Raw genomic sequence first — 21,540 nt, forward strand, 5'->3', positions numbered from 1 at the left:
CATTCAGCTACAAGTATTCAGAATAAATAATATATACATTCAGCTACAAGTACTCAGAATAAATAGTATATACATTCAGCTACAAGTATTCAGAATAAATAATATATGCATTCAGCTACAAGTATTCAGAATAAATAATATATACATTCAGCTACAAGTATTCAGAATAAATAATATATACATTCAGCTACAAGTATTCAGAATAAATAATATATACATTCAGCTACAAGTATTCAGAATAAATAATATATGCATTCAGCTACAAGTATTCAGAATAAATAATACATACATTCAGCTACAAGTATTCAGAATAAATAATGTATGCATTCAGCTACAAGTATTCAGAATAAATAATATATACATTCAGCTACAAGTACTCAGAATAAATAATATATACATTCAGCTACAAGTATTCAGAATAAATAATATATGCATTCAGCTTCAAGTACTCAGAATAAATAATACATACATTCAGCTACAAGTATTCAGAATAAATAATACATACATTCAGCTACAAGTATTCAGAATAAATAATGTATGCATTCAGCTACAAGTATTCAGAATAAATAATACATACATTCAGCTACAAGTATTCAGAATAAATAATATATGCATTCAGCTACAACTATTCAGAATAAATAGTATATACATTCAGCTACAAGTACTCAGAATAAATAATGTATGCATTCAGCTACAAGTACTCAGAATAAATAATATATACATTCAGCTACAAGTATTCAGATTAAATAATACATACATTCAGCTACAAGTATTCAGAATAAATAATGTATGCATTCAGCTACAAGTATTCAGAATAAATAATACATACATTCAGCTACAAGTATTCAGAATAAATAATATATGCATTCAGCTACAACTATTCAGAATAAATAGTATATACATTCAGTTACAAGTACTCAGAATAAATAATGTATGCATTCAGCTACAAGTACTCAGAATAAATAATATATACATTCAGCTACAAGTATTCAGAATAAATAATACATACATTCAGCTACAAGTATTCAGAATAAATAATGTATGCATTCAGCTACAAGTATTCAGAATAAATAATGCATACATTCAGCTACAAGTATTCAGAATAAATAATATATGCATTCAGCTACAAGTATTCAGAATAAATAATATATGCATTCAGCTACAAGTATTCAGAATAAATAATACATACATTCAACTACAAGTATTCAGAATAAATAATACATACATTCAGCTACAAGTTTCAGAGTAAATAATATATACATTCAGCTACAAGTATTCAGAATAAATAATGTATGCATTCAGCTACAAGTATTCAGAAGAAATAATATATACATTCAGCTACAAGTACTCAGAATAAATAGTATATACATTCAGCTACAAGTATTCAGAATAAATAATATATGCATTCAGCTACAAGTCCTCAGAATAAATAATGTATGCATTCAGCTACAAGTATTCAGAATAAATAATATATGCATTCAGCTACAAGTATTCAGAATAAATAATACATACATTCAACTACAAGTATTCAGAATAAATAATACATACATTCAGCTACAAGTTTCAGAGTAAATAATATATACATTCAGCTACAAGTATTCAGAATAAATAATGTATGCATTCAGCTACAAGTATTCAGAAGAAATAATATATGCATTCAGCTACAAGTACTCAGAATAAATAGTATATACATTCAGCTACAAGTACTCAGAATAAATAATATATACATTCAGCCACAAGTATTCAGAATAAATAATGTATGCATTCAGCTACAAGTATTCAGAATAAATAATATATACATTCAGCTACAAGTATTCGGAGTAAATAATATATACATTCAGCTACAAGTACTCAGAATAAATAATGTATGCATTCAGCTACAAGTACTCAGAATAAATAATATATACATTCAGCTACAAGTACTCAGAATAAATAATGTATGCATTCAGCTACAAGTATTCAGAATAAATAATATATACATTCAGCTACAAGTATTCAGAATAAATAATACATACATTCAGCTACAAGTATTTAGAATAAATAATGTATGCATTCAGCTACAAGTATTCAGAATAAATAATATATACATTCAGCTACAAATACTCAGAATAAATAATATATACATTCAGCTACAAGTATTCAGAATAAATAATATATGCATTCAGCTTCAAGTACTCAGAATAAATAATACATACATTCAGCTACAAGTATTCAGAATAAATAATACATACATTCAGCTACAAGTATTCAGAATAAATAATGTATGCATTCAGCTACAAGTATTCAGAATAAATAATACATACATTCAGCTACAAGTATTCAGAATAAATAATATATACATTCAGCTACAAGTATTCAGAATAAATAATATATGCATTCAGCTACAACTATTCAGAATAAATAGTATATACATTCAGCTACAAGTACTCAGAATAAATAATGTATGCATTCAGCTACAAGTACTCAGAATAAATAATATATACATTCAGCTACAAGTATTCAGAATAAATAATACATACATTCAGCTACAAGTATTCAGAATAAATAATGTATGCATTCAGCTACAAGTATTCAGAATAAATAATGCATACATTCAGCTACAAGTATTCAGAATAAATAATATATGCATTCAGCTACAAGTATTCAGAATAAATAATATATGCATTCAGCTACAAGTATTCAGAATAAATAATACATACATTCAACTACAAGTATTCAGAATAAATAATACATACATTCAGCTACAAGTTTCAGAGTAAATAATATATACATTCAGCTACAAGTATTCAGAATAAATAATGTATGCATTCAGCTACAAGTATTCAGAAGAAATAATATATACATTCAGCTACAAGTATTCAGAATAAATAGTATATACATTCAGCTACAAGTACTCAGAATAAATAATATATGCATTCAGCTACAAGTATTCAGAATAAATAATGTATGCATTCAGCTACAAGTATTCAGAATAAATAATATATACATTCAGCTACAAGTATTCGGAGTAAATAATATATACATTCAGCTACAAGTACTCAGAATAAATAATGTATGCATTCAGCTACAAGTATTCAGAATAAATATACTTGTAGCTGAATGCATACATTATTTATTCTGAATACTTGTAGCTGAATGTATATATTATTTATTCTGAGTACTTGTAGCTGAATGCATACATCATTTATTCTGAGTACTTGTAGCTGAATGTATATATTATTTACTCCAAATACTTGTAGCTGAATGTATATATTATTTCTTCTGAATACTTGTAGCGAAGAAATAATATATACATTCAGCTACAAGTACTCAGAATAAATAGTATATACATTCAGCTACAAGTACTCAGAACACAAGTATTCAGAATAAATAATGTATGCATTCAGCTACAAGTATTCAGAATAAATAATATATACATTCAGCTACTAAATTTCCGTCGTGAGTCCAGTCTGTCAGGAATGTCTTTCTTCTATGATATTCATCGATCATTAAAGATTCACGTTCGTCGATGGATAGATTTTCATTAACATACTTGAGATAATCTTTTGGAGATTTCTGTTCAAGCTCTTTTTGTATACTCAGTGATATAAGTGAATTGTAATTATCTGGGTACTGAGGAATCGTCATCCTAGAATGATGAAATCAAATTGTAAAATATCTTCTCTGAAGTATATATGCATAGTCAATTTACATTCTAACTACATCATTCAGTTTTTTTATCTTACACTCAATAGAAAGTTCAGATTATTTAATGAATGTGTTTTCTGCTTCACTACTCCTCATTGAGATTTCCATACACAGTGAGATACAAAACCTACACTTCAACAAATTCACTTCACTTCAAAAATCAGTCAAAATTGAAAGGGGGATTGAAAACTTGTATAATATTCGATGCAACATCATGATATCGTTCCGAAGAATCCTTAGTTGATGTCGTAAACATTTTCTGAATTTTTATTTGTTTGGGGATGAATGTATTTTGACATATCTTTTGAGGATTGAACTCTTCTTAAATAAAGTTGAACAAACTAAGCAGATATATTTATCAGTTGAAACGGATGATACAATTCTTTGTGAAAACTTGAACAGCTGTGAGGCAGAATTCCAGATGTAAAAGTTAAAAACTCATTTTACTATTCTCTCTACTATTATTCAATTATTAAAACTTTCCACCAATTAATTCTAAAACAACTTACCCCATCTGATTTGCTCCACTCTCCTTCTGAATGGGTAGTTTTCGGATAGATTTCCTCTCTATATTCAAAGTTCAGAGAGATATAATCCAAAGTTCTGAGAGAAGATTATATGTAGATATCCAAAATTTGAGATATATAATCCAGTCAGTCATAGAAATATTTCGAAGATCTGAGAATATCGATTTAATTAGATGAAGTGTTCCAAACTGTATCTTCTATATATGAAATAATTTTATAACTTCAACTTCTGTTTCATGTATATTAACTACAAGGAAAAAAATTATCAACATTGATGAGTCTATCAAGCTTGGCTGTATTTATACTAGTCAAGTTCAAGGAGGTGGAATCTTCACAAAAGCTATAAATTACTTCTAATCCAACTTGTCTCACTCAATTTTCGCGAAATTGAATTTCGCGAAAGTGAATTTCGCGAAATTGGATTTCGCGAAATTACACATTATATACATGTATATATATATTATATAGGCAACTTTCGCGAACTTGAAGTTCGCGAAAGTGAATTTCGCAAAATTGGATTTCGCGAAAATACACATTATATATATTATATAGTCAACTTTCGCGAAAATTGAATTTCGCGAAAGTGAATTTCGTGAAATTGGATTTCGCGAAATTACACATTATATATATTATATAGTCAACTTTCGCGAAATCGAATTTCGCGAAAGTGAATTTCGCGAAATTGGATTTCGCGAAATTACATATTATATATATTACATAGTCAACTTTCACAAACTTGAATTTCGCGAAAGTGAGTTTCGCGAAATTGGATTTCGCGAAAATACACATTATATATATTATATAGTCAACTTTCGCGAAATTGAATTTCGCGAAAGTGAATTTCGCGAAATTGGATTTCGCGAAATTACACATATATATTATATAGTCAACTTTCGCGAAATTGAATTTCGCGAAAGTGAATTTCGCGAAAACTGTTTAGCTGATTTTACAATTTCGTGAACATAAATTACACAAATTTAATGAACCATAACATTGCTTCTACTTACTATATAAGCAACGAGAAAGAATAAGTTTTTCATCTCATTTTATTTATAATAGTTTACAATGTGTGCTCGAGACAAAAACGTGGATAGACTCCTAACTCAGACAAAATGCATCGACACGTGTGTTGAGATATGGGGCTACTGCCCTTGGGGTAGAGAGGTAGATCCTGAAAAACAGAAGGCTTTTCGAAACAAGATCAAGCTTCAAAAGAAAGTAAGTATTACATTATAATATTTTACTAAATTATATTTTTGATTAAAGGAAACTTGAGAATATAAACTACATATTAAATATATTTCGAATTATAGGGTTTGCTTAAATGAAACAATTAAATTATACAAAGTAATTTGGAAATTATTGTAGAAATCATTGGTCATGCAGCGACAAAGAGAAGAATTATTTTGTAACTTCGATGTTACATTGACTTTAAAAGTAAGTATTACATTATATTTATTTCGTCTAATATCGTTGTATAATGATAAAACATGTAACTAAAGATCAAATACATTCAACAAAATTCACTCCAATTGGTATGTAGGAATGTTAAAATGAGTAACAGTCTGTGAAAACAGTAATTAATATTTGTATAACTTCACTTTAAAACAAAAGGTGTTGGAATTGAAATTCAAAGTAAGACCTGACTGTGTTTTAATTTGTCTGCGTATTCTACTCTGACTATAATCATTGCAATTGTAGGATCCTGGGTATCAGCGAACTAAATATAGACCTTTTCGGAGAAGGGTTTATAAATTTGAATCTTCAGTAAGTAGCACATTATATTTATTTCTTTGTTTTAACTGAATATCCTCCTCTGTCTGTGTGTCCTAGTCTGACTATGTGATGTAACATATTTGTTTTTCTTATTGTCTGTATGTCCTACTCTAGCTGATTGCATATCCTATTCTGCCTGCATTACATCTTGCATATCATTCTATGATTTGATGACTAATGCAATTGAAATTTACAATTTAAGTTGGAGTCCATTGTGAATGTAGAGTCTACTATCTCAACAAGGTTATAGTAAACCATCCTGACTGTAATCATTGCAATTGCAGGCTCCCGTATCTCAACAGGAAGATTCCATTCAGAAAAAGGATGGATCTTCTTCTTCAGTAAGTATTACATTATATTTGTTTTTTAGTTTGAATGAATGATCTAATCTGTCTGTATGACTTACTTTTACTATATCTCACTAAAAATAATGTATGTTTTGATTGTAGACAGTTCATTCTCTTTCGTCAATGAAAGAAGAAGAAAATTGGGGTTGAATGATATTCAATATTCAATAGTCTTTTTTTATATTATGTTTTAGCATTTTTATATACAAAACTTTTATTCAATAACATATCCATTGATAGTAAGTTTAAATTCCTATGATATATCATCAAATAAACTATATAAAATTTAATCATAATAACATTTCCTTAACTAATTACTGTCTTGATATACAGAGTTTATAATCTTTGTTTAATTTCTCTCTGAATTCCTTCAGATTGCACGCTCCGTCAATCGTGAAAAGTTTTAATCCTGATGAAGACTTAGAGTTCATGTAAATCTCACTTCGATCCAATATCATGAGAGCTGGTGTCAACCATTGAAATGATGAGGGAATGTTATACTTTTGAGGTTCGATGATCGAACATAATGCCACACGCTCTCCCTTACGTTCAACGAAGAATTGCAACGCAATCTCACAATTGTCATTTTCTTCAGACTTATTTGCTTGTATTACTTCTAACGAAGCTGGAATATCCAAAACTTTTAGATCAATCCATTTCCATGGTTCTTGCATTTCCTTGGATTTAAAAACAGTTGCAATAGGTGACGTAATTTTCTCATCTCCTTCCATATAATTTTCCTTGGATTCGAATAACCGCTTTACTACCGAACTTTTTCTTGATGATCTTCGTAATGACGTAGTTCTGTTCAATCTAGACTTGGTTGGTCTTCTACACTGTCTTTGTTTCATATTCAATTGGGGAGTTCTTTCAGAAATATTGTCGATATTCATACTATTGGAAGTTGACTCCTCAGAAGCTCCAGTAACAATCAACACTAACTAATAATACTTCATCAATTTATACATTATCTTTAAAAAAGTAGTGGATCCATAACAGTGATGGATAATTTCAGAATTTATGAAGACGTTGCCTTCGAGATATGCCCTTTCGTTGAAAGAGAATTATCCGGGTATCATTATATACAAGGGGCTAGTAACATCTCACAATACTCGCGAATACTACGATGTAGTAGTCATGGGACATGAAGAAGCAAGCAGATTTTACGAGAGTTCGGCACAATGCAAAAAGGATCCTGCTATCATAACTATTTCCGATGACGATGAGTGATTGATGAACAACTCGATACAAACTTCGTTTTAAAGATTGTACATGAACATTTTCTTATATATATTCAATGTTTCATTTATACTATATTATCTTTATTGTGACCTATCTACTTGAACATTTTCATATATTTCAAGTTAAACATAAACTATTTTATTTTTATTGAAACGAAATGATGATGGAAAATAATGAATAATACATATAAATATATCTTTTAAAGTGAATAATTTTGTAATAAAACTGATCTTTCATTCAACATATTAATTTCTCCAACAAATTTCAATCTTACATATATACAAAAAAAAACCCAAAAATAAAATCCTTAAGATTCTTAACCATTCAAGAGCTTCAACATTACAAAAACATCAAATCTTCAAAAAAATAACTTTGTACATAAACACTTTCTCATATATATTCAATGTTTCAATTATATAACAATCTCCAGAAAATCATCCCCTCGGTGTCCCAGATATTCACCCCCACTAATCCAGCGTTCATTCAACCGAAACGACATAACACCGTTCACCCCACCGGTCGCCAACCCAACCCCAACCATTCGACGATCGATCGCTCAACTCGTCGACACCCGAACCCCAAACCCATCGCATCGAAACCCGAAACCATCGCCCTCTTCACGTCATCCTTCCCACAATTCCTCTCGACCAGCACCGCATCCTTCCCACAATTCCTCTCAAACTTCATAACCTTAGCTCCCAACACTCACACACCTACCCCCCCAAACTTTCCATCAGACAACACCATTCTCCGAGGTTCTCGGGCTAAAATGTACCCAAAATCTCACTTTAAGTGCAAGCGTGTGTAGATCTGCTCTCTACATACTACTAACATTTAGAAACAATTTTTTTCTTGAAATGAAAATATGTCATCCTTCAAGCAAAATATATTATAATTTAAAATTCTGATTCTTCATCATAATATAGCACAAAAAGGGAGAAGAGAATTCTACATTCTTAGACTAATGATAATGAAACAAATTAATCTTGTATAATGAAGTTTTACAATATGTTACAGTGTATTGCTGAGCCATACACCCTGCATAACGAGAGATTGATGGCAGCAATCGATTGGGAGCTTGATTTGGCAGGTGACGGTGGATGCGATAGTCCGGGGCATTGCGCACTATATGGGGCCTACACTATGATGGATCAGAGCTGCAGTTTAATAGTCAGCAGTCATCTTGTCAAGGTAAAACTTTAATAGATTTTACTTCACAGCCTGACAAAAACCCCAATTTTTTAGTAGTCATCAATACATAAACATGAAAGTGCTGATCTAGCTAAATAATTCATTCAAATAATGTGAAAGTGATTGTTGGTCGAAACTTTCTTTACTTTGCAGTCAATGGAGACCACCAGCTCTAACGCCATAAAGCTAGAAGGCTTCAAGCGATGCCAGTCCGATCTAATTTCCCACGGCCTGAGAGTGAGATCCATTACAACGGATGTTGTTAAAAAGGTTATGTGCATACCGCAAGCTTGTGTTTTGACTTATGCCGCAAATTCGTCGCGGTGAGCGACGGCCTCTACCTGCCTACTTGGTGTCTAAGATTCGGGCTCTTTTCCCACCAACGGATGATAAAGAAGAGTTTGCAGACTTGCAAACAAGATTTGCGGCATAAGCCAAAACACAAGATTGCAGTATGCACACAACCTTTTTCGAGCATTTGGCGATGGCTCTCCAAATGGGAATAGATTATTTACCAAACAATTATTGAAAAACAATAATTGCTGATCATCAAAATAATCTCGATCTTTATATAATAAAATCATAAAACTAATATACTCTCTACTGTAGTAAGTGTACAAGCCAAATATAACAGTTCTTGTGTTCCACGAGTTCAGAATATGTGTGTTCAACCTGCTAATGCTTGACACATTAGCATAGCTTTGGAGTTGTTGGCATTAAATGAAAATCCAACTCACTATGATATCGCAGGTAATTATTCCACCCCAACTCAAGGGGTGCAGGCGCCACAAGTCCGTCCACACCAGGATGCATACACAGGCATTCATGCTCTCCGCGGTCATGGAGACGATGCGCAAACTCAGCATCATGGCAGCACAAACATTCAGGAAGAGATGGCATGTCTTGACAGTGCTTGCGGACACACCACTCTGTAGCCGGTGGTATTAGCTCCTAAAGAAATGAATAGATATGTCTATGCAACCATAGCTAACACATCAGGTCGATGTTATCCAACAGTATATCAGTGCAGCACTAGATTTAAATATTAAAATTGTTAATGTTGTCATTCGAGAAAAATCTGTAATTATTTTTTCGCAATATGAAGCAATAATTATCATCATTAAAATCATATATATATAATAATATTCGTTCTATCACTCTCTAGCTAAAACTATTACTACTAGCTAGCTTGGCACATAAGAGCTGGCTAGTGGCGGTGCTTACTTGCTAGGAGGTTTGATTCTGTTGAGGATCTTTTTCAGATAGAGCGTCAGGCTCGAAACGCCAGGGTCTTAACTCTTCAGAGTTTGACATTTTTTATGATCGCAACTCAGACATGTACACGTACGTTGAAATGTCGGACGGAATGACCAAGCTGAAACTGTAAAGTAGCGAGCATCTATATTTGATACGGGGTCTTAGGTAAAACCTGAAGTGTTTGTCATAAACTATTGCTACGATAAGTTTTATATTAAGCTTTTTATTGGCCTTTCAATTCACACGAGAACATCACGTGACAAGACAATAACCAAAATCCGTGGTTACGTCATCGAAATCAAGAGATTCCAATCTACGGCGGCTTTTCATTTTTGAGCTTTTTTAGAGCTTCTAATCATATTTCCACATATTTGGCACCTACTACACAACAAAGTAAGACATGGCAAATCTTTTGATACCAAATAACTGTAATGTGAATTTTGCTGCAAGTCAACCTTTAAGAATTTAGCTTATACATTCATTCAAAAACATAATTTCACAGATGTTTGGATTACATATTTGAAATCAAGACAAACTGAGGATTAATTTATTATATAGCTTTTAGCTACTGACTAAATTCAAATTCAAGGTAAAATGAGAATTAATTTAATATGCAATTTATGGCTACTGACTAAATTCACAATGAGAAACCTTGTTGAAAGGAGATTTTTAGTTTTCTCACAAATGGGTCCAGTTTATTTCACACACCACTGTAAGTTTCTTATGCTAACTTATGTTTAGATTCTCATCCAGTGTTCTGTACTGAGATGACATCTAAATATACATCACCATTTTGCAGGATGGAGATGTGGACTTGAAGCTTCCAACCCGCCACTTGGTGTCAGAAGCTGATACCATAGAGCCCAGGTGCCCAAATGGAGGCCCGCGGGCCTGATCAGGCCCTCCAGCTGTTTTTATCAGGCCCCCAGCTACTGTAATTTTTTTAAATGTTTTGCAAATTTTAAAGAGTTTGTTTGGCAATGCATTATTGTTATTGTATTAGTAGTAATTATTACCGTAATTTTCGGATTATTAACCGCATCCCTATATAGGTCGCCATCTGCTTTATTTTCAAAAACCGGTAATACAACAATACATAGGCCGCACCTTTTGTATATGCCACAAAACACATGACGGTGCTTTTAACACGGCAGCAACTTTGCTAGTTAAAATGGAACAGTGCCATTGCGCACTGTTTCGTATTAACCGACGCTTTTCAACCCACTGCCTAACAGAACTGTGCCATTAGGCATTGTTTCATTTTCTTTAACCACTAGAGGCACACTAACCGCAGATTCTGGTTAATTCGCCTTATCTGTGAAAGAAAAAACCGCAGAATAGCCGCAGCCTCTAAATCAGCCGCATGGCTCAAAACATCGGAAAAACGTAGCAGCTAATAGTCCAAAAGGTACAGTAGTTATCTGAAATAACCTGACCAGCATTATTGACAATACTGTAGTTTAGTTTTGCGTTAGTGTGGGAGGTTTCTCAGCATAAATTGTTTGATTAGAGAATGTCCAACAGTCTCCCATTTGAGATTGGTTCAACTTTAGTTTTTTACTTACAGGGAATTTTCCAGCTTGCATTTTCAAGACTTCTACTATAACTAATGACTTAAAAAAAATATTTGTGAGCAATCATGGCTCAGAAATTGGTAGACAGAAACAAACCGACGTTTTAATCCAGACTGGACTACACGATTCTTTTTCATGAAGTAAAAGGGAAACCTATATGTTTGATATGCGATAATTCAGTTGCTATAAACGAAGTAGCAAATGTCAACAGGCATTACACTCAAAACCATCCTGACTATGACGGAAGATTTTCATCAGGTACAGCTAGGAGGCAGGAACAGCTTGATAGATTAACAAGGCAGGCTAATGGACAAATGGCTATGATGAAGGGAGCTACAAGCTTGCAACAAAGAGCAGCTACTGCTGGTTATGAGGTTTGTTATAAATTGGCCAAGGCAATGGCTCCATACAGCCACAGTGAGCTGTTCAAAGAATGCATGGTCTCAGCCGTTTAAGCGTTTCACCCTGAAAAGCTAGATATTCAGCAAGCTGTTCAGTCAGTACCACTATCTAGGAATACGTGTGCACAACGGATGGAAGTTATTGCCAATCATGTGACTGAAGGTGTCATATATAACTTGAACAGGTGTGAATTATTTTCAGTTGCAGTAGATGAGAGTACTGACATAAACGATGTTGCTCAGCTGAGTGTGTTGGTTCGGTATTATCTCAACAACAAGTTTAGTGAGGACCTTGCAGCAGTTATTCCACTGACAGAACGAACGACTAGAGAAAATATGTATCAGGCATTCAAGGCTTACATAGACTCCCATAAAGTGTCAATGCATAAGATAATTTCTGTAGCAACAGACGGCGCCCCAGCTATGGTGGGTGTATATTCTGGTTTTGTTAATCGCCTGAAAGATAACAATTCTCAGATGATTGTATTTCATTGTATCATACATGGAAGCATTCCCTGTGCGCAACTGTAAGATGAATATGGAAGTCTTCTGCTAGACATAATGAAACTAATAAACTTTCTCAGATCAAAATCATCTCTACAACACCGCCAGCTTAGAACATTTCTACAGGAGTCTGATTCTCAGTATGCTAAATTGTTAGTACACAACAATGTCGGGTTAGTACCATATTGATATCTTCGAATTAGATTTGACATACTTATTTTCATTACATTATGATGAGGCAAAAAAGTGCAGCAAAGTTGTGAATATTGCCCATTATTTTTAATATACAATGTACTTTAATGTACTTTTGCAGATGACTGAGTAAGGGTAGAGCTTTGCACAGAGTATGGATTGTAAGACAGCATATTGAGCAGTTTCTTAGTGAGATTGGAGGAGATGCAGCAGAACGATTTTTAGAGATTCTCAGATCGGAGCGTTCACTGAGAGACATGGCTTTTCTGACAGACATTTTGGCTCATCTTAATGACCTAAATTTGAGGTTGCAGGGTGAAGGTCGTAATGTGGTGAAACTGTTAAAGACAAACTCCACTGCTTTTACGAGGACATAAACAGTGATATGAACCATTTTCCAATCATCAGGGAGTTGGTGAATGGTCGAGATGATGTCGTGGACCTTACAGCAGCACGGGCTTTTTTCATGGATGTTTTTCAAAGATGACGCGTCGCTTTGCTGCCTTCGATAGTATCAATGGCATTATTGAGCTGGTTGCGTGCCCATTTCAGGCACATCAGCTTTGGAAAGCCCAAGTTGATAATTTTTCTCATGTTCAGACAGGTGTGGCAGAATTAGAGCTGTGTGATTTAAAGGCAGATATACTAGCTAAAGCTCATAAACCCTGCAAACTATTGCAGGGTTCTGAACGCAACCTGCTGTACAGGAAACGTATCCTATGTTATGCAAAATGACAATGCACTTACTTTCTTTGGTACAACCTACTTGTGTGAATCATTGTTTTCAATGACATTTATAAAAAAGTGGGTATCAGAGTGTACTGACAGAGGAACATACTCAGCAGTTCTTAGCCGTAGCAGTAACCAAAGATAAACCAGATATTGTAGCAATATCTGCAATATTGCAGCAATAGCTGCAAAGCAAACTCGCTTCCACGTGTCTCATTAACATTACAAATACTTTTTCTGCACAGTAGCTTTTGTTGAGAATACACCTTGTTAATTTCATGTTTATGTTCATGTATATATGTTTACTTACGCATTACTTAAAATACACATACATTTACATATATACAGCTGTATTCATGCCTGGACCTCCTGATAAGGCCTGGTTACCTGTTTGGCCCTCCAGCAAAAGTATTTGGGCACCCCTGCCATAGAGGATGACAAGATGTGGCAGTGGGATCATCTGTTTACAGAGATTTCATCAGAGTTGCAGACGGGGTGGGATGCCAATGATGCGGATAATGCGGAACTGAGGGTTTCGTAGACACGTGATTTTCTCTATTGTTATTACGGCTTTATTTATTTCTCAAGATCTAATTGTAATTCTGTCCATTCAGTGTTAATGCTTCAAGCAATGCTAGGCTCGTACATGAACTGTTATTGTGTTTTGATCGATCTGGTAGCTGTTAACAGTAACAACATTAATTCATCTCACTTCTATCAGTTACAATAAATAAATTGATAGAACTTTGCTACTATATAATCAACTTATTAATCTTAGAGGAGTATTCCATACATTCAACCTATGAACTTAACCATATATTCAAAAATTGATAGTCTTAAATGATATTTTTCAATTATACTCTGGCGTGTCAGAAGTTTCTGTCATGGAATGTTTTAGAGTTACATCTAGTCTTTGTGAATGACTAGACGAGAGAATGTACTATCGAGTAACTATTACCGATCAGTCAACGTTATAGTCTAGTACAACAGGAAACAGTGATGTACTATGTAAAAAACACAGACATGCCGTGACCGTATATCCAAACAATACGCATAGTATGTAGTTAGCATAACTCTGAATCTTCTACCTCATCCTCTACCTTAAAACCTATTTTGGCTCAAAATCGACATAAAGAACTGAAATTTTTCACACTGCTTGGAAGATTGGTGATCGCGCATAAAATCATTCTGTTTGATGTAGGAATTTTTGAGATAAGGTTATCAATAAAACCTTTTAGAGCTTTACACATTTTGATTTTGTGAATCAGCTGCTACATCAAAATGCTTGTTTTAGTGTCAAACGGAAGCTCAGAATGTGCTTCTAAAAGTGATAGAAACAGAATTGTGATATCAATTACAAAACGAACTTTTGAGCAAAAAATTTGATAACAATCAATATGACAAGACCGAGACCAATGAATTGCAGAATAACAAAACAAGTAATGGTTTTATCCAAAATCTGTTACTATCAATTTTTTTACAAAAGATTTTGAACATACAAGTAAAATCTCATAACAATATATCGTATCTTCTTCTTTCTATAGTCTTCTGTAGCATCTAGAATCCCAAAAAAAGCCGATTTGAGAAAAATGAATTTGAAAAAAAACTCTTTATGCCACTGTCTATGTTGCTCAGTAGTTCTTCAACATGCTGTCGACATATTTTGGCAGTTATTTGAAGCCATGTTCAACTCTTTCAAGAAAATGCCTCCAACCAACTGTAAGAGAAACTCAACTTTACTGAAGCCATTTTCAACTTCTGATTTTCTTTATGCCGTTTTCTCTGTTGCTCAGTAGTTGTGCGACGTACAGTTGACCTACTCCGGCAGTCGCTTAGTACCATACTCAACTTTTTCAAGAAAACGCCCCCAACCAACTGCAAGAGAAAGCCAACCTTACAAATGCTATCTTCAACTTACGCTTTTTATGCTGCTGTCTCTGTTGCTCAATAGTTCTGCGGCGTGCTGTTGACTAACTGCTACAGACAATTGGCTTCTTATCTCAAATATTTCAAAAGAAAACAGCCAATGGTCTATAAGAGGAAGTAAACCTTACCATGATGCTGACTTATTCTGTCTTTTACTGATGCTCTTTCTCTTCAACCTCTGCTCATCTTGCATGCAACTTTTTCTTCTTACCTACAACCAAACCAAAATACGTTTGCACTCTAAATACTTCCGTTTTACTACTAGTGAATACTACTATGCATAATAAATACTCTAATTAGCAATTCACCATACCTCTGAGTTGGGCACCAAATTTTCTGGCCGCATAGGCTACCCCTTTTTTATGCCGCTGTCTTTGTTGCTCAGTAGTTCTGCGACATGCTTTTGACTTCCTCTGGCTGCTACTGACCATCTTTCTCTTCAATCTGTGCTCATCTTTGGCTTTTGCATGCAGCAATGACTTCTCACCTACAAGCGAACCAAAATACTTTTGTACCCTAAATACTTCAGTCTTACCACTATTGAATACCCTCCCAGCCATTGTTGCACTGACTGTCACTGCATGCTTACCATGCCACTGGGTCTTCGGGCAGCGTCGCCAGATTTCCCCATTCAAACATTTATTCGCATTCTGCCTACCCACATTTGCACACCGCTCCAACAATCTCTCATCTGACAATCTCTCGTACACAGGCAAAATCATGCTCAACATAGGATTTGGCAAGTCAGGTTTCGAAGGCGCCATCTTGGTATTCTTATACCAATACCAGCTATTACGAGGACAATAATCATGCTGCGGGTGCGAGTCATCAGACGTGATGTGATACGCCGCAGCCAAAATTGCTTTTTTCCTTCCATCAATGTCACCCGGATTCCCATTGATGGAGTTGAGATAATAAGACTGCAATGTGCTCATCAAAGACTTGGTAAGCTTGCCTTTACTGGAAATAGGCGTCAACGTATTACTACATGAATCTTTGAGTTTTTTCAAGTGAGTCGTCAATTGTTTAGCAACATGATTTATACACTTTTTCTTCTTGTCGCTGACATCACCATACACATTCAGACTGCTCACCGCATCAAACACTGCACTGTCATCGTCACCAAGAAAAACAGTATAACGTAAAGGCCTTGTTGTAGATCTCTGCCTGAAGATTTTTGCTGCTTCCTTCTCCATAGCACCACTCGAGCTGCCATGGTTCTCCTCGCAAGCATCTTGGTGTTTCTTCCAGAACTCGTTGTAATCACTGTCCTTTTTCTTTGGTTCTTTCTCACACACTTGGAAGACGTTTGACATCACTTCAAAGTCTACAACATATCCAGTAAGAACATCTATAGCAACAAATGCACCTTTGCGTGAAGTATGTCCACGCTTCTGCCATGTACCGTCGTAACTCACAGCTATATCTACAGTATCTACATCAGTCCTACGTTTCTCAAGCTTTAGATGCTCTTTCCAAGGGAAGAGCACCTAAAGTTACACTCCTAATGATTCTAAAATGCTCCTCTAAAGCTGTAGCACATGCAGTAGCTAACTTATCTTACTTAGTGAAGTATGTACCATGAGTAATAGGTTGTGGTAATTTTAGATATGAAAAAAGCTACACGCCTGTTCGTATCCTACTACGTTACTCTTACAGGAATAAACAAACATATTATTAATATCGTAAGCCCTACCATTTAACACACTCAGAGATGTGTGCTGCAACATAATTACGACCTCGCAATCATGACAAACTACTTCAAATCAACTAGACACACGGCAGACCTTAGAAATCTCAACTAACTCTACATTCTTAGTAGAACAGGCGAAACAAAGTTTATAAGATACTGGGGTATTTAAAAATTCTATACTGACTACCCTATACCTGCCTGCAAGATTGATAGTTGATAGCACTGACACTGCTTGCGGCAGCATCACCAGAAGTAATGTCAGCACCGGCAGAAATAGAGTCGCTAGCAGGATACTCCCTGAATGTCTCCAGCTTGCGCTTGGACGCGGATTTTAAAGCAACACCAGAATTTGAAGCAACAGCAGAATCTGGAGCAACAGCAAAATCTAGAGCAACACAAACTAGAGTATGAGATGTTGACGGTGCTGATGAGAGAAGAGATGGGCTTGGCGGTGTTGTGGTGGCATCAACTTTCTACAAATAAAACATTATTTATGTATAAGAATTAATGGTTGCAGATAATTTTTTGCTGAGATTTCATATTTATCTTGGGTTCATATTCTGTGATGTATACAGCATAAACAGCATACTGAATCACCATAGCTTACTTCACCACTGATAGAGTGGCCTAATAGAAAACCTTCAAGGCGAATGTTTTGTAGCGATTAGCATAACATCAACTAGGTATCATCAATACATAACGAATATTTTATAATGGATACTATTTGAATATTTTGGTTTAGCCTAATGAAATGGATAGTAGCTGAAAATATTTCTAGTAACTAATTAAAACTAGTCATAGTGACTAAAAATTGAACTGAAAATGAAAATAATAAAAAGTAGCAAAAGATAATGCTAAACGCATCATCAGTTTTTCTAGATGGAAAGACTCTTTTTCGTTTCTTCTTGCTATATTCACTGGGTGTGTATGACTTTACCATTTTGTAAATTGAAGTGATAACTTAGCATAATGTAAGAGAGCTGTGAAAACGAGTGTGGGTTGGTCTTCAGTCAAAGACAAAAGGAATGATAATAGCAATGACAAAACAATGTTTACAATCACTACCCACGTCACCAGCACTTCATTGGTCAATTTTCATTATACATCGATTTTATTTGATAAAAAAAGCAGCTCCGAAGCAAATCAAACCAGCAGGGTTGATTTGCTTCAAGATTGTCTTTTTGGTGGGAATAAAAAGGCTCTCACTCTTTATTAGTTGATTGAACATGAATGTCAAAAGTACCATTGAAAAGAGTTGTTGAGCTCTCACTTGGTATATACTGTAGATATCATTTGATATTGGCCAAAAAGGAGCCATTTATTATGCAAATAAAGAGGTCATAAGGGTTTAATTTTTGCGGGTTTCTTGCAGTTTGTTTCATTACAGGGTGGCAATAAAAGACTTATTGTAAAGTTTGCATTAGTTTCTATCAATGATATGCATACCTGTTGAAAGAGCACGTTCTACTGCTTACAGTGCTTCATAAATCTGTAATTGTAAAAAATTTGACAAAATTCAAAAATTATCATAGAGGCCTGCTTGAGGATATAATACTCCATCTGAGTACCAGGTCCTGTGAGGATGTAGGCGATCATGGTTCTTCACCACTTCCTATAACCATGATTTGTCTTGGCAGGTTTAACAGTGGTTTGCTATTACCTTCTGTTGAGTATTCTTACTGAGACACCATCTCTAGTTAGCTGGCCATTGGCTGAGGAGATAATACTCCATCTGAGTACCAGGTCCTGTGAGGATGTAGGCGATCATGGTTCTCCACCACTTCCTATAACCCTGACTTTTCTTGGCAGGCTTAAACAGTGGCTTGCTATTACCTTCTGTTGAGTGTTCTTACTGAGACAACATCTCCAGTTAGCTGGCCATTGGCTTGCAGAGGAGCTCCTCCGGGATAATAATACAAACATTGAAAGACATCTTTATGACTGGTTTTGATCGCAGTTGTTGTTCAGCATTAAACATTTTTTGTAAAAACTGTTATCAGCAATGTGTTTGAGGTTACACCTATCCAAATACTCAGTTACAGTTTCTGCAACCAGAGTGTTGTGTTGCACTGCTATGTGTAACAGCTGAGTTAAAGAGCATAATTTGTTGAGACTCCGGCTAACAAATCTTAGGAGTTCTAGAAACAGTACTTATAAAAGCCCTATGTTTGTAAAGATCATTGAAAGTTTGTCACTTCATCAGCTATAAATAGCTCTGCGATACGGTTATAAAATACTAGTATCGTCGCAATCTAGTATGCTGTGAGAGGTTGTCAGGTTTGTGAATAAAGCACAGAGAATAAGTATATGCCCAAGCATACTACCATGGTGGAGGTTTTTGATGGATGCTTGTGATAGCGTGCTAGGCTGAATATCTAAAATTTTGGAGTTCAAATCTTATATGATACAATTGTTTTTCTTGACCTTGGATTTAGACAGATGAGCGTGGCCCTTACTATGGTAAGGACTAATATACTGACAGTCTCTTGTAATAGCTAGGTGCACAACTATTCTTAAAAGTGAACAGCTATGTGTAACAGCTGAGTTAATGAGCATAAGTTGTTGCGACTCTAGCGACTCCCAACTTGATAGTTCTAGAAACAGTCTTTATAAAACCCTGGAATCTAAAGATTAAAGATCATCAAAATGTTGTCGATTCATCAGGTGAATAAAATAGAAAACTAGTTGAAATAAAAATATATTATACCCGATTCCAACAGTGTTTCCAATTATCGAATAAACTTGAAAGGTGAGTGTAATACGTTGTTTTGTAGTAAATGTTAATAATAAAATAATCTTGAATGACAGGCTGCTCTGCTTAAATATACCTACACGTAATAATTAAAGACTAAACTAGAATTATGATAGAAAACTTACAAGCAAACTATCTATATATATAAATACCAGTGTTTGTCTGTTTGTTAATCTGTTTTTTGTGTGTCCAATTATAGCGATAAAGTTATAGGAACAAAACTCCACTTTGCACTGGAATGGAACTCATAACCTCAGGTCTGCAGGCAGATATTCTATCCAATGAGCTACACAGGCTATACAATGAATCTATTGTACACCTAGTCATTACACCAGTTAAAATACGCACACTTAAAGTGTTTGCAAAAATATTATTGGTTACTACAAGCATGCTTAAAAATTGCGATTGATGGCGTGAAAGATCATTACGGATAACGTAATGTTTACCAGGTGGCCCTTATTATAGTAAAGATTTATACAAGCTCAAAGGTACGGCCACACGTAAGGAATTTTTAGTTTATTCTGACCAAAATCATGAAATGATCGAAAAACACAGAACTATTCGGCCGAAATTCACAGAATTGTCTGAGCTGTGCATGCACACCGAATCGTTGACGAGATGCTTTTAATTGGCTAAACAAATTATTAGCGAGCACCATTCTATCAGCTTTTGCAATTGGTATAGTCCAAAACAAAAACACGACATGCAAGAAAAAAACTAACCCAATATGCCATAGTAAATACGATGCAACTGACTTGATTGCGCTATTGTTTGTTATTTATTGTTTGGACAGTATGGCTACTAATCGTCTCTTTTTTATAATATTAATTTCTTTTTAGCAGCAAAAGTTCCGTTGTAAAAAGAGTTGCTATCTTTAGTGCAATTAAGTCATTGCATCGTATTCACTATGGCAAATCGCATTTGTATTGTTTTGAGTGTCGCATTATGTGTCTTGGACTATATAAATATCAAAAGCTGTAAGAATTATGCTCTCTAATAATTTGTTTAGCCAATTAAAAGCATTTTGTCGATGATTCGATATGCAAGCACAGCTTGGACAATTGTGTGAATTTCGGTCAAATAATTCTGTGTTTTTCGTTCATTTCGTGATTTTGGTCAGAATGAAAAAAAATTTGTTACGTGTGGCCATACCTTTAGTTACTAGCTTAAGTTACTCAAATTAGCCAATTTACTAATCTCATTGGCTAATTAGTCAACTTAGCAAATGACAACTTCATTACCTGCCAGTGTTTATAAGCTGTTTTTATTCCCAATGCAACACCGAGCATTCAACTAGTTCATAATAAATACAAGATTTTGCTTGTTTGGCTGTTTACATGACTTGATAGTTAAAGCTAGACAAATTTTAGATTATCAAAAATATATTAGCACATTTGAACAATTGTAAACTAGTTTACACCTACATGTAAATGTCACAGCTACTAACCTACAAGCATGAAAGTTTCGGTACAAGTGCATTACGCTCTTATCCTTGAAAATACAGCTTATGAAAACGATAATACTAATATACCAGAGTCTGTAGTGTAATATAATATACTCGCAATAACTCCGAATGCGAGACCATGAAAGTAGATCTTTGATCACAGATATAGTAAACCCTAGATATGTGAATAATAAAAATAAGTGAGGCCTATAAATAGCATGACGCAACATCATGGTGATGTGTAGAGTGAATCAGCTTATCTATGAAATTCTATTGACTTAACACTAAAACCTGCACT

The 21,540-nt window shown here is 34.4% G+C and overlaps 1 protein-coding gene across 2 annotated transcripts; it reads left to right on the top strand.

Moving 5' to 3' along the window:
* The first annotated feature begins 5,250 nt into the window (after positions 1–5,250).
* Positions 5,251–6,561, top strand: LOC137396989 (uncharacterized). Of its 2 annotated transcripts, none has more exons than XM_068083272.1 (5): positions 5,251–5,432; positions 5,583–5,651; positions 5,916–5,981; positions 6,275–6,331; positions 6,440–6,561. In XM_068083272.1, exons 1-5 carry the CDS (start codon positions 5,280–5,282, stop codon positions 6,485–6,487), a joined length of 393 nt encoding a protein of 130 aa, XP_067939373.1. In that variant the 5' UTR covers positions 5,251–5,279; the 3' UTR covers positions 6,488–6,561. The 2 variants fall into 2 exon arrangements, with proteins under 2 accessions (XP_067939373.1, XP_067939374.1); XM_068083273.1 differs by having other exon boundaries at positions 6,444–6,504.
* Positions 6,562–21,540: the final 14,979 nt, after the last annotated feature.

This window comes from Watersipora subatra, chromosome 5, assembly GCF_963576615.1.
Source record: "Watersipora subatra chromosome 5, tzWatSuba1.1, whole genome shotgun sequence".
Classification (NCBI taxonomy): Eukaryota; Metazoa; Bryozoa; class Gymnolaemata; order Cheilostomatida; family Watersiporidae; genus Watersipora; species Watersipora subatra.